General features: G+C 41.7%; 1 protein-coding gene across 6 annotated transcripts in view; it reads right to left on the minus strand.

Moving 5' to 3' along the window:
- Positions 1-12833, minus strand: part of radil (Ras association and DIL domains) — a 29347-nt gene extending 16514 nt beyond the window's left edge. For 3 of the 6 annotated variants that reach the window (XM_026171560.2, XM_026171561.2, XM_026171558.2), the window contains exons 1-5: positions 12697-12833; positions 10357-10454; positions 9009-9123; positions 7170-7683; positions 309-416 (exon numbers count right to left, since the gene is read on the minus strand). In XM_026171560.2, coding sequence (XP_026027345.1) covers positions 309-416; positions 7170-7683; positions 9009-9092 — 706 coding nt within the window. In that variant the 5' untranslated portion in view covers positions 9093-9123; positions 10357-10454; positions 12697-12833. Of the gene's footprint in view, positions 1-308; positions 417-7169; positions 7684-9008; positions 9124-10356; positions 10455-11791; positions 11929-12696 lie in introns of those variants that run through there. The other 3 variants (XM_026171564.2, XM_026171563.2, XM_026171559.2) reach the window with 2 other exon arrangements.
- Positions 12834-13384: the final 551 nt, after the last annotated feature.

The raw sequence follows: 13384 nt of genomic DNA on the forward strand, positions 1-13384 counted from the left end.
ACGTCATGTGTGAGCTGAGTGAAAACCAACAAAACAAATCCAGGCAGGAGTGAGACAGTCAAAGTCAGATGAAGTTAATGGTGCTGGATGGAGCAGCACATGTAGCTGACAACAGTGAACCAGATGAAAGGTGAACTGAGCTCGTCGTGGCTCGAGTTTGAGGACGTTTGAGGCCATGCAATGGCTCACACAGATTTACCCACACACGAGAAAATCACTGGCAATGGGGGTGGCACTGGTGACAACGCAGGTAGAGGTGGTCTTCATGGCAATGACTGACAGCCACCCTACCTGAGGCCAGTCCCCACCTTTAGAGCTGGACTGTACCACTCGACCACACCGCAGGGGGGAGCTCCTGTGTTTGCCCAGCCCAGACCGACCCATTAGAGCCACCAGGAATTGTGGGGTTTTGGGCCCTACAGCAGGGTGGGAGGGGTTAGGAAGGGGGGTAAGGTGAGAAAACACCCCCACACCAAGGACAAAAAACAACCCCCAAACACACACGCCATCCGCACAACACAAGACACAATACATGCACTGTGGAGCAAAGTGAGTCTGTTGTGCTTTAAGTGAGAAACATCAGCCGTTAGTAGAGAGAGAGATACACAGTTAAAGGTGTGAGGCACAGGATTTTTTTTACTCTAACACATCACTGACAAATTAGCTGCACTTTCCATTAGAAACTTAGCGTGTTTCAATCTTTAAATTTGATCTGTTTAGATGCTGTGCAGTGATATCAAATTGGATGCCTGCTGCTGGCTCTGAAGGGGAGGAAAACCAGTAAAAATGGCATCAAGTATACCACTGATGGATGATAATTGGGGTTTAACAATTCCTCCACATCCACCATCAGGGTTACACTTGAGTTTTTAGCATATTCTTTAACCATCCATTTTCCTTATGAGCCAATTCAGGGTCACTAGATGCTGGAGGATATCCCAGTTAGAGAGCACAAGATGCAAGGTGCACCCTGGATACGGTACTTTTAATTTTTAGTGGGGAATAAAGAGAAAACTTGTTGCTCACTGCATGAACATAATCATCCCTGTTTTCACAGCCTGCAAACAACTGCTGTTAACTGTTCATTGGTAGAAACAAACTCTAGCCAAGACATGATTACTTACATCATGAGTGGATTGAAATTTTTTTTAAAAAGCACACAGAGCGAAGCGGCTAGCTAGCATAGGCATCATGAGTGCATTACTAATATCAGGAAATATTATTACTCATCTTAATCTTGATCACTTCCCACAGTTAAATGAACATGACTGAATGATACTGAAAATGTGCCGCCTATTAAAATGCTAAGTAAAAGAAAATCAAGCACTCCCTAAAAAATAGACACCTCGTTTGGAAATACTTAGAAATTAGGGGGAGTCAGTCATTCTGTACAATACGGTAATTATAATTCTACAACTGTTTATAACTTGCATAGTTCATATTTCATATTTCTGCATAGTTTTTATAGTTCACATTTCTGTATAATGTTCATATTTATATCCTGTTCATAGCCTGTACATATAGTTATAGCATATTCATAACATACTTTCATATCGCGTACATTGTAACATACCCATAATAGACCCATATTTTTGTACCCTCATACATATAATAGACCCATTCTGTAATATATCTATATTATTGCTAATATGTATTTTGTAATATATCTATATTATGTCTAAAGCACTTTCTGGATGGATCCAAACCGCATTTCGTTGCCTTGCACTTGTGACATGTGCAATGACAATAAAGTTGAATTCTATTCTATTTTATTCAGTGATGGCAACTGAAAATAAATTATATGCAAAGAGTAGTGAACGCAAAAGATACAAGATACCGTGGCAAAACATCACAGGTGAAATACAGACGGCTCTCACCCCTGTCGAGTACTTTGCTACAAGTTTTATTCACGTCCATCATGCAGGTAACCTGAACTGAGTGAAGAACTATATTTTGCTTCACAGAGATGCACTTAGGTCAGGTAAATAAACACCTTATTTTAATTAATAGGAATGAAGCACAATGTAAAAGTGAAAGCAGCGCTCCTGCTGACTTTATTTAGTGTTAAGGTTTTAGTGTAAAGAGATAAACTGAATTTATTTGAATAAAAAGGAGAAATGTTAAATAAGCTTGGAAAATAATCACGATCTCAATAATGATCGAAATAATCGTGACAGTCATTTTGTTCATAACTGTGCAGCCCGATCAAATATCTTCATTTATCATTTATTTATACATATGTGGCTTACACCAACACAAAGCCTGTGTTAAAGAGAAGCTCAGTAAACCATATTTCATCACAAAGCTCGGCTAATTCACCAGCACTGTTTCTGAAGCTCATGCACTGAGTTGCTGGAAACTTAAAATCTATCAGAAAGATAATGATAGGTGGAGGCAGTGGATGAAGCGGACGGTGTGGTAGCGTATCATGGGAAGTTGAACCAGGCCACGAGACCTTTGTAACACATTTATAGCTGGTTTTACAGCTATTACGCATCTAATGATAAGTGAAATAATTTGGCCGTGATGTGCTAAGTACACGTTGAAAATCCTGGAGTACCTTTAAAGTGCAATCTCGTTTTCAAAAAGTGTGTGTGAGAAGTTTCACACATGGGCATGCACCTCACACACAGAGAGACGAGTGAAAGACAGAGACAAAAAAGACTTCGGGCTGTGAATTCTGTTAGCATTATAGCACCACTGAGAAAAGGTTAGTGTGAAAATGAACATGTGCATTAATATGTTAGTTGATAAAGCTGCTCTCAGACACTATATAAAGGGGAATTAAGCTGCGTTTTTCCATATAGAGCTAAAAATGTCTCAAAAACACTGAAGAATTAATTAAAGAATAACACTGGTGATAATTTGTACTTCATTTGTTTACAACTCCTGTAAAATGCCAAATCCAACAATAAATTGTTCATTTTAACCAAAGACAAAGTCTAATGTGTGTGTTTGCCACAGAGCGTTCACTTTATCCCGAAACAAAATAAAAATCCCTGCGCCTCACTGTGGCACTGGCTGATCTAACCTTCCTTTACAGCAAACACTGTAGTGAATTTTATTTGCGTCAGTCTCTACGCTACTGTTTCCACGACTGCTGCCCAGAGAAAACAGAGTAAACAGGGAAAACAGAAAGACAAGGTGGTGTCCGGCAGTGGTGGTGGTGTGGGAGGTGCGGTGGACTATTTGCTCCTCCCAAAACTCAGTATAGTGGAAACACTACAGCTGAAATGTTTTAGGTCAACTACAAATGCTCTGTGAGTTTTTAACTAAACATTTTTAAAGCTAATAGTGCTGTTCTTATTTAACCTTTAACGTTAAATGATCAGAAATGCCTTTAATGAGATTAAACTTTTTATTTTTTTTAATCAGATTTTTGATTGGCCAACAAAAGGAGGTGTAGCCGAACTACGTGTGCTGAGCATCACCTCTGCCAATTCCAGTGACCCAATCAGACCTCTCCGCTGTGTTTGTCTTTTCAAACTTTATGGGAAAGACAAAAAAAACAACAACTGCATCATGAGAGCCAGTGCTCATCAAGTCTCTGCTCCACTGTTGGTGAGTTAATTTCTAGTATGCTATTATCATGCTGCTTAACACTAATTTGCTGATATCTGTATCTGTATCTCCAAAACAACATGACGTGCTAACTCTGAGGATTCAAAATAGGGCTTCCCAAGCCTATGTACACTCTATATTTCCAGCCCCACGCTGTGTTACCAGATTTAAGTTTAAAATGCTCACAGATCATGTTAACCATGCTGATTAAAAGAGCGATAAATGTGGTTAGTTCAGTGTTTGATGCATCAGCAAAAAGTTATTTGGTTTTGCTTTTACAAAAACTGTAACACTCATTTGACAGCACAGCTCAAATTAGCTCTAAGCGGAACAGACAGCGAACCGGGAGGTCCCTGTTAACAACTGAGCAAAAGGACAAGTAGATGAGAGAGTCTAATTTGAGAAACAAATGCCTCAGGTCCTCAACTGGCAGATTATTAAACGATATACTCAAAGTATTAGCTTCAATGTCAAAAGCACAGTTACAAAGAAGAAGTCATGTCTGTGACTAGCCAATGAAAAGAAAGATGTGAAAAATAACTGTTTACAAAATTATCATTCAGCTGTTACTGTTTTTATATAATGAAGTGAGGCCAGTACAGTCACCAACCACAACCTCACTGTTGGTTATATGAACACATTGACAGTAAGAATCCCCCTTTAAACCAGTGCCATCATTGCTTTAAACCCATTCATGTGGATGATGCTGCAGAAGAGAAATGTCATGTCTGCAGATTACCTCAGTGGCGTGGCAGGTAGAACATTTAAGGCTAAGAACATATAATGCTTTTCATTTGATGGGATAAAGAGTTTTCACTGGTTAAAATCCTACAAAACAAAGTGGAAAACATTATGACAATGGAGAAATTATATAGTGAGGGACAGACTATAGTCCCCTTATCCCAGTACACAGATGTAATCACGCCCTTTGACACAACTTTTAGCGTAGTCAAAACCTGTGTATTTAACTTCCACGTACACCGTGATACGTCTGTGACTATTGCAGTTTACTTCTATTAGCACAATAATTTTTCTCATCAACCACATAAACTAACCTTTCAGAAAAGTTTGCTCAGGTTTTTAATTAAAATTAAAATTCTTAGAATTAAAATAAAAAAATTCCCACCAACCTTATGCTTTAAAGATCTTATGCTGCTGTCTGCACAAATACCGTCCCTCTACTAACCAAAACAATTATCCAACAGTACCAGAGACAGGCACAACATGCCATTCTGAAATCCCTTTAAAGCCTTTTCTAGAAGTAAGTCTCAACACTAGGCAGCCGTCTTCCCTCTAGGCACATATTTGGGGAGTCATTTTAAATCGTTATCTAAATAAAACAATGGTCACCAGGGCATAAAATTATCTACTGTATAGATTAACCAGACAAATTGGATTATAGGATGAGTTTGCTAACTTTGTGTCCAAATAGGTTTTTTAGAAAGCTAGTTAGTTTCTCTGCTTGCTCTTAATGTCCAGGTTCAAAACATGCATCCATCCATTCTCTTCCACTTATTCAGTTTAGGGTTGTAGGGGCTGGAGCCTATCCTATCATAGTGTGCCAATCTGTCGCAGGGCTAACATACAGACAGTCAGCCTTTTATAATGTGCCTGGCTCACAGACACAATGAAACATGGACATAGGACTATAATATCAGTGGGAAAACTGTTCTGTCTTAACTTCTCTAAACACTTTCCTGTTTATGAGTTTATGAGCTAAGTGACTCATTTTTAGTCTTACTGAATAAAAATTAAGTCTACTTTGTAAATCTTGTTCATAATACTTGTCGCATCTGTTTTTTTAAACTACCAAAGATGCCAGCACTACCAAAATGCTCTGAAATATGCCCAACATTGGACATTTAAATTATTAATGACAAAAATAGTTCCTGAACAGGACGGAACAGCAAATGTTAGGATCCCTGAACTGAATTTAAGCGTGTTTTCACATCTTCAGGGTTTAGTTCATTTAAATTAGACAGACTGAACACTCTGTTTCATGTTCCCTCTTGGTGCGATCACACTCGGGTGCGGATCAAAACAACCACATGAGACCCTTTGGAGAAGGCGGTCTTGGTGTGGTTCTAAACAAACTCCAGAGCGGTTCGTTTATGGTGTGAACGTGATCAGACCTCCACCCAACCCAAGTACCAGGAGTACGTAGGGATATGTCAAGGTACTGCAGATGTGTAAGGGGCTGTACGGCTAACAATTAGTAGCTAAATGAACAAAGGACATTCTTCTTGTATATACTTTTGTTGCTCCACCCCAGACCCATGTGGCCAATAAGCAGATTGAATACTTTCACATGGTTTGCTTGGAGTTGACTTGGATTTTTTTGTGTGTGAAAACAAACTACAAGCTACAAGCTTACAAACCCATCAACTGATTTGGACCAGAGTAAATGAGCTATAGGTGTGAAAACACCCTAAAACACTCCTCGTTTCCTTCACCTTCAACCAGAAACAGCAGATCGTCCCTCCCTGGTTCTGCTCCAGATATCTTCCTGTTAAAAGGGGTTCTTCCTTCCCACTGTCACCTAGTGCTTCCCCACAGTGATTGTTGGGATATTCTTTTCTAATAATGCTGGGTCTTTACCTTACAATATAAAGTGCCTCGAGGTGACTGTTGTTCTGAGTTGGATAGTTTGCCACTATCCATTTTTTTCCTCACGAGAGCCTACATTTAGAAAATGTTATGGGCTATTTAATCTTTGGTAATACATCCCTCCATAAACAAGCCTCATGCAGATTACTAAGCGACTCTCTGGCCAGCACGTAAGTTGACATAGCAACCAGTAAACCCTGGCATGCTTCATGAGAAATGTGTTGCAGCTATGTGTGACAGTGAGGCTGAAAATACTCGCTCCATCTCTACCAAAAAAAAACCACAGTTGCTGCGTGTGAGTGTGTAAATGGCAAACTTTTCATCAATCAGTAAACCAATTACGCATAAAAGGTCACATCATGGTTTCAACAACGGTACACAGCTCAGTGTGGATCAGCGTTCATAGTGCTGCATTGCAGATATAAAGTCATAACTGCTGTTTACCTGAGCTTCCTGAATCTACTGAACAGAGAGAATCTCGCCCAGGTGTGCACAGCATCGTGCAGGTACTTTAATAGGAAGTGATACCGTTTCACTGTAGTACAAATGTGTCATCATTACAAAACACCAGAGTGCCTACACCCATCCACACCTCCGGTTTTGAAGGCTTCAGCTTTCACTCAATCAATCGACCAGCTGTCCAGCATCTCACCTGCACACTGCGCTGTATGTGTGTGTTTGTGTAAAAAGCACAGGAGTTTGTGCCTCTGATAGAAACCTAAATTACATACCTCCTCCTCGCAGCACCTCCGTATAAACATATGCAGGCACAATATCTTCATCAGGATAATAACTATGACAAAAGGTTTTATTCTGCATCTTCCCTCGCTTGCACTCGTGAACGCGCACACACACACACACACTGCAGAGGAGCTAACGAGCTGTGCTTTTCTGCTGAGTTTGACACGTTAAGAAAGGAAGGGAATTAGACCAGCTGCTGAGTGTGTACTTGACTACCTGTGTGGGTGTGTGTGTCTGTGCATCTTTGTGTGTTTCCTCACCAGCCGTGATCGTATCCTTCTCCTTAGCGTTTAGTTCCTCCACCTCTGCTCTCCTGCGCAGCTCAAACCTACGTGCGTGTCCTTCTCGGGGTTTCCACAGCTCTTGGAGCAACAGCGGCTTTTCATTGTCCCCCAGCGCTCGCAAGCATTCAGTCCGCCACCCTCCTCCTTCTCCCCCACCGATCACGCCCCCTCCCTCGAAACGTCCGATCACATCACACAGGACATAAGAGTGGGCAGCATCCTTGTTGAGCGAGTAGCGCTCGAGTGCCTCTTTCACAAGTTCCTGCGCGCTGGAGCGTGGCGTGGCCAGGACGCTCTTGTAGTTGGCACCGGCGCAGATTTCGTCTCCGAAAATCTTCAACACGCCGGGGGCCGAGCTCTGAGTGGAGAGTTCAGCCGGGTCGTCAGCCGGCCGCTCCGGAGGCTCAGTGGTCGAGCGCCGGTCCCCTCGGGTGTTTGTTCCAGTGTCTGTAGGAACACGGTCTCTGTAGCTTAACGTACGGTACAGGACCTGGCAAACACACAAAACCAGTGAATGTACTGCAGGGCCACCCAGTGACAGGCATTATGTACAGTTTCTTCTTAAAAGGATCTGCATGTTTATCCAAGCTATTAAAAAACACACGTGTATGACTTTGGCTTTATGTTATCTCAGGAATAAACATCCTCATCAGCACACTGGATGAAGATGTGCTCACCACACGTTTTTAAGGCAGGCAGTGTGACTTGTCATAGCAAGAGAAGCACAGGTGACACAGTGACTTTGGCTCAGGTCCATCAAGCGCCCCGCCAAGTCACGACAGTGAGCCAGCATGCACAGTCACAAAATAAAGCACACCCATTTTTAATGGAGAGCTGAAATATCTCCTAATACAAAATAATAAAGATATTTAAGTAGTCAACTGTGCTGCATAAAGTCTCTGTAGTTGTTTATTTTACATGTGCTAAAAGTTTATGCAGTGTATTTCTTCCATGTTGGTCAGAATTTCTAGACATTTCTCGGTTATATAGTACAAAGCAGAGACTGATGAAGCAGAGAAAACCAGGCTGTATTTACAAATTTGGGGGTTGCCCTCTACAAGGTCGTCCTCTCATTAACATTTATGGTGCTCTTAGATTTTGCTCTCCATTCAAAGCTTCATTTTTATCCCTTGCACGTTTGCGACTTCACCACCGAGATCCTTTAAACCTTAAACTTTGCACTTAAAGTGCAGCTGTACACCAGCACCTAAAGAACAGAGGACCCTTCTTCGAGAATGCCACTGTTCACCTTTTGGACCGAAAAGACAGATGGTTTTGAAAGAGGAGTAAAGGAGTCCAGCTATGTCCACTGTGAACGACCATCACTGAGCAGAGGTGGTGGCCCAAAACGCCAACGTCAGCCCCCTGCGATGTAGTCTTGAAATACCATCCCAGGTGACCTCAATAGGTCACATGATGGGTTGGCGACAAGGTCTCACAATGGTTTTAGCCTTAACCTCCAGTGATGGTAATGAACCAGGCCTTTTTTAGCACCTCACCCGATATGATGGTGTACATGATAAACAGAAGGCCAGCCGCCTTCTTTTTTAACCTTTTAAAGCCAACTGAATCATATTTGATGCATGTATTTTTTTAGACCTCTAAGCAAAGTGAAATTCACGATGAAGAGTTTTCACACATCGGAGGAGAATGCAGCTGGGATATAAGCTAAACTGACACTAAGTGTTCACAATACATCAAATAAGCAACCACTATTATTTCACTTTATTTGTTTTAATCAGTTATTTTGACCTCCGTTTTGAAGCTTTCTTCTGTGAGTATGTTTGTAAATGCCGAGTGTTTGTGTGTGAGTACCTGTGTGAAGGTCCTGCTCTGACGTTTCAAGCGACTCTTGGACGGCAGGGACATACTCGCCCCAGAAGAAGAACCGTAGAACATGATGCTGCGGTTTGCTTCACAGACTCCACAACTGGTGAGTAAGAACACACACTTTTAGATGCTTTGTTCCTAATTTGATGCACAGGAATTAGATGTTTGACGTTGGGATGCACCGATCCGATATTTGGATCGAATATCCAGCCGATCTTGACTCAAAAACCTGGACTAGATATCAGTTCACTGGCCCGTTCTAAGGAGCCAGTCTATTCTTTTTAATTCTATCCTCGAACGAGTCAGCAGTAGTGCATCAATTTAAAGTCATTTCAAAGTTTTCTTTGCATGTTTGCTACAGTTTCTGACTTTAGCAAACTGTGGTCATGTGACTTATGAAAAGCCTCAGACATGAAGATTTCCCAGTAAACTTCTCACTCTCATTAAGTGCAGTTTAACTCTTGCTGTGAAACTTGTATTGCACTTACAGTCAACATGACATATTGCTGTCAACTTGATTGCTATTGTTCCACTTCACCTGACACCAACCAGCTCCACACACACTTGTGAAGGAGATGCAGTCACAGTGAGACTGGGAGCAGGAAAAGCAGAAACTAGAGTAACCATAAATAACACCAGTACACAGTAAAGACTCTCACACTGAGCTACTAGTGCAAATAATAAAACCCTTTTTTTTTATTCTTCATTTTATTAACTTCTTAAAACTGTTTGAGCTTGAGGTTGCCTACATTTAAAAGAATGGCTCCCGGTGTCTTCATCACAGTGAGGAACACAGCTTATTAATCTAACACTGGTACTAAATTAGATCTGTATCTGTAGCAACTGTATCCGAAGATACCAGAAGGGAAGATAACAATATAATATCTGAAATGGAAATAGCTGGATCAGTGCATGCCTAATTTCCAAATTAAATGCACACAAATATGAGAAAAACATGCAATAACACTCGACATACAACTACATCAAACACATAATAGCTGTAGCTGGTGACGATAAAGAAAATCTAAATGGTAAATAAATGGTAAATGGCCTGTATTTATATAGCGCCTTACTAGTCCCTAAGGACCCCAAAGCGCTTTACATATCCAGTCATCCACCCATTCACACACACATTCACACACTGATGATGGTAAGCTACATTGTAGCCACAGCCACCCTGGGGCGCACTGACAGAAATGTATCCACTGTAAACAGACCATGAAGACAAAAACAAACACAAAACTCTCTCTGTGTGTGTGTGTGTGTGTGTGTGTGTGTGTGTGTGTGTGTGTGTGTGTGTGTGTGTGTGTGTGTGTGTGTGTGTGGTGAGTACCTTGATGCAGATAGTATTTTTGCCTCTATGTGCAGCAGCACAGTGTGTACAGCTGATTGTCATATGCTCTGCAATTCATTTCACTGTCACCTTTCACGCTGGAAAAATAAAACAGATGATGTTCAGGTCAAAGCTGAAGGATCCCATTCATCATTAACAGCCCGTCTACGTCCTCTGGGATTAAATAATACCGTCTGCTTTTAGCTTTTTAATAATTTCATTGAAAGCACTAAGCTGTTTTCACGTCAGACTCTTGACTATGGCTTGGTTGAAAAAAAAAAAAAAGGCCGACCAGGACTCTGGCTCTGTGCTGAAGGGGAACACTGAATACTGCAATGAAACTGCCTTTTTGAAAATCAAGCAGTGTCTGCAGTGGTTGTTATGTTTAACAAAATAAACGAATAAACACTTAATAGATTATTTTTGTGTAGATTATATAGTGTGCACAGCAAACAGACCCATATGGCACACAGAGTTTTCTCTCTGCAACTACTTGTTTTTTTAGTATATTAGAATAATGCTTTTTTGTGCATTTAATTTTTTTTTAAATAAAACTAAATAAACTAACTAAATAAAACAATCACAGAACATAAATGACCTAAGGCTGACTACTTGGAAGCACATTTATTAATTTATTTATTTTTAATTTACAAAGAACAGAGTAAAGCAGCAAATCACCACATTGAAAGCCTAAAACCCGCACTTAAAAACACTGCTAAATTATTCAAATGGATTTTCTTTATTTTTATATTTAATTTGTATATATACAGTATTGTGCAAAAATCTTGAGCCAACCCTCTTTTGTTTATATTTTGCAGTTTTTCTTAAAAGTGGTCTTAATTGATGCAATTATGAAAACAGAAAAGTACCATCAGATTTTGATCCATCATGTAATACCATGACAATGATCCCAAACACACCATCAGTGCAGTAAAGTCATACTTGGATAGAAAAACACACAGTGGAACACTTTCAGTCATGGATTGGCCTCCCCAGAACCCGGACCTCAACATTATTGAAGCAGTGTGGGGATCATCTTGACAGAAAACAGAACAAAAAGCAGCCGACCTCCAAAGAAGAGCTTTGAATGTCGTTCAGGAAGCCTGGAGAAATATTGCTGAAGAAGAAATGACAAGAAAGCTTAACTAAGAGAGTTCAGGTTGTGTGACGAATAAAGGTGATCATACCAAATATTGACTTTAAAGCTGGGTGTTTTTGCTTCACTAACTGTATTTCCACGTTTGTTCAACACGTTTCAGTAAATCGTTGCACCTTTCCAAGCCAAATATAAAGAAATGAGCGGTGGCTCAGGACCTTCACCTCAGGACCCCTACCCTACCAACCAACCAAACAACCAAATCTTTTTAAAATACCCTACATCCTAAAAAGTCTGTTTCCCATCTATGCCCCTAAGGTGGGTCAGCTTCATTCGTACCTTTGCATGAACTCCTTTGACCGCTAGACCTGTAGTGAGGGGTCTCATCAGGAATCAGCTGCATCAGGTGAAAGCAGAACCTCATCCAACCCGTTTTAACTGCATCCCATTTACAACCCTAAGTTCCTTTACTGCAGAAACATTTGGCAGGCAACCTAAAAGGTGTTGTTGTAGCTGACTGTGCAGGGACTGGTGGGATAACGTGACTATTTTAAATGCCAGCTAATCCATGGTAATCTGGCTACTTGGCTGCAGTTAACTCAATCCTACACGCAGAAAGAAACACACACAGAGGGAGGGGATACCTTTTCGCACTGGTAAATTGGGTTGCGTTTAGTAACCCAGGAGGTCGTGTTACATTTAGTAACCATGTCACACAGACTTGTGGTTGTCCTTGTCTTTACCAGCAGAAGGTCAGATTTAAGCAGTGCGCTAAGGAAAAAGCCCACGCCTACATCATAATATAGGACTAAACTTGTGACAGCCCGTTATTTACAGCCGGTCCGTCTGTTTACGACTTTGGATTCACTGGTCGTCAGTAGCAACCGCCGTGGCAACAAAAGGCAGGAGAAGATCCTCAGAAATTAATCCGCTGATGAGCCGTCAGGCGCGGCGCGGAAAACTCACAGCAGCCGATCTCTGACGGCAGCAGGTGCGTCTGTGTTACTGCGCGAGGTCGTTACACACAATTAATTATCAATTTATCTCAATGTTGTTTGGACATCTGCGCAACGCTCAACAAAGAGAGAGAGAAAGAAAACCTGTTTTTTACATATCGGGGAGCAGAAAGCAGCGACGCGTCTGCCTGTCAATAAAATAGGTCGCGGAAAAGTTGATGAGTGGTTCCAGCAGAGGCGAGCCCAGTCCCCCGGGGGCTCTGCCGGTGTCTGTGCGTTTGTACTCACGCTGTCTGCAGTGCGTGGCTCCATAGTGCTGGGGAATCCTTCCTGGTGTCTCTCTTATTCCCCTACCGTGCAGGAAAATCACAGGCTCTATAAATGGGGGGGGGGGAACACCCAGCTCCCCTGCTCCGAGCGACACCCAGCCGTCCGGGGGTCCCACCCACATCCCCAAAACAGCCCGTTAACTTGGACGACAGCCAGCCGCTGTGGGCTCCTGCTCCCGTGCGTACATCTCCGCCGAGTGTCCAGCAATGCCCACAGCCTCCGGCAACCGCATTCCCACATCCACAGCGGTTCACTGCCGAGCCGTGACGGAAACAGCCGAGCCACACGCGATGCTTCACCTCGCTACACCTGCTCTGGCACCAGAGCGTGTAGAGGCGACTCCCCCTGGCGGACAGAGGCGGCACTAGCACGAACTACAACGGTAGATCCGAAGGAAACAACGTGGTCTTTTAACGCGTGGTTTTATATATTCCACTTAAAAAATAAAATAGGGTAATCGTCTTGATAATAGATCTGCAGTCGTGGAAAGTATTGCACCCTATATATAATATATAATAGAAATGATCGAATCCTTACTAAAATCCTTACCTTAAAATGACTTATACAACCCCAGATGAACATCAACATGAGATACTGCACAGTGTCATGATTTATTTACAAAATAAACACAAAAGCCAAAATTCTT

The sequence above is a fragment of the Astatotilapia calliptera genome, chromosome 6, assembly GCF_964374335.1.
Source record: "Astatotilapia calliptera chromosome 6, fAstCal68.1, whole genome shotgun sequence".
Lineage (NCBI taxonomy): Eukaryota > Metazoa > Chordata > Actinopteri > Cichliformes > Cichlidae > Astatotilapia > Astatotilapia calliptera.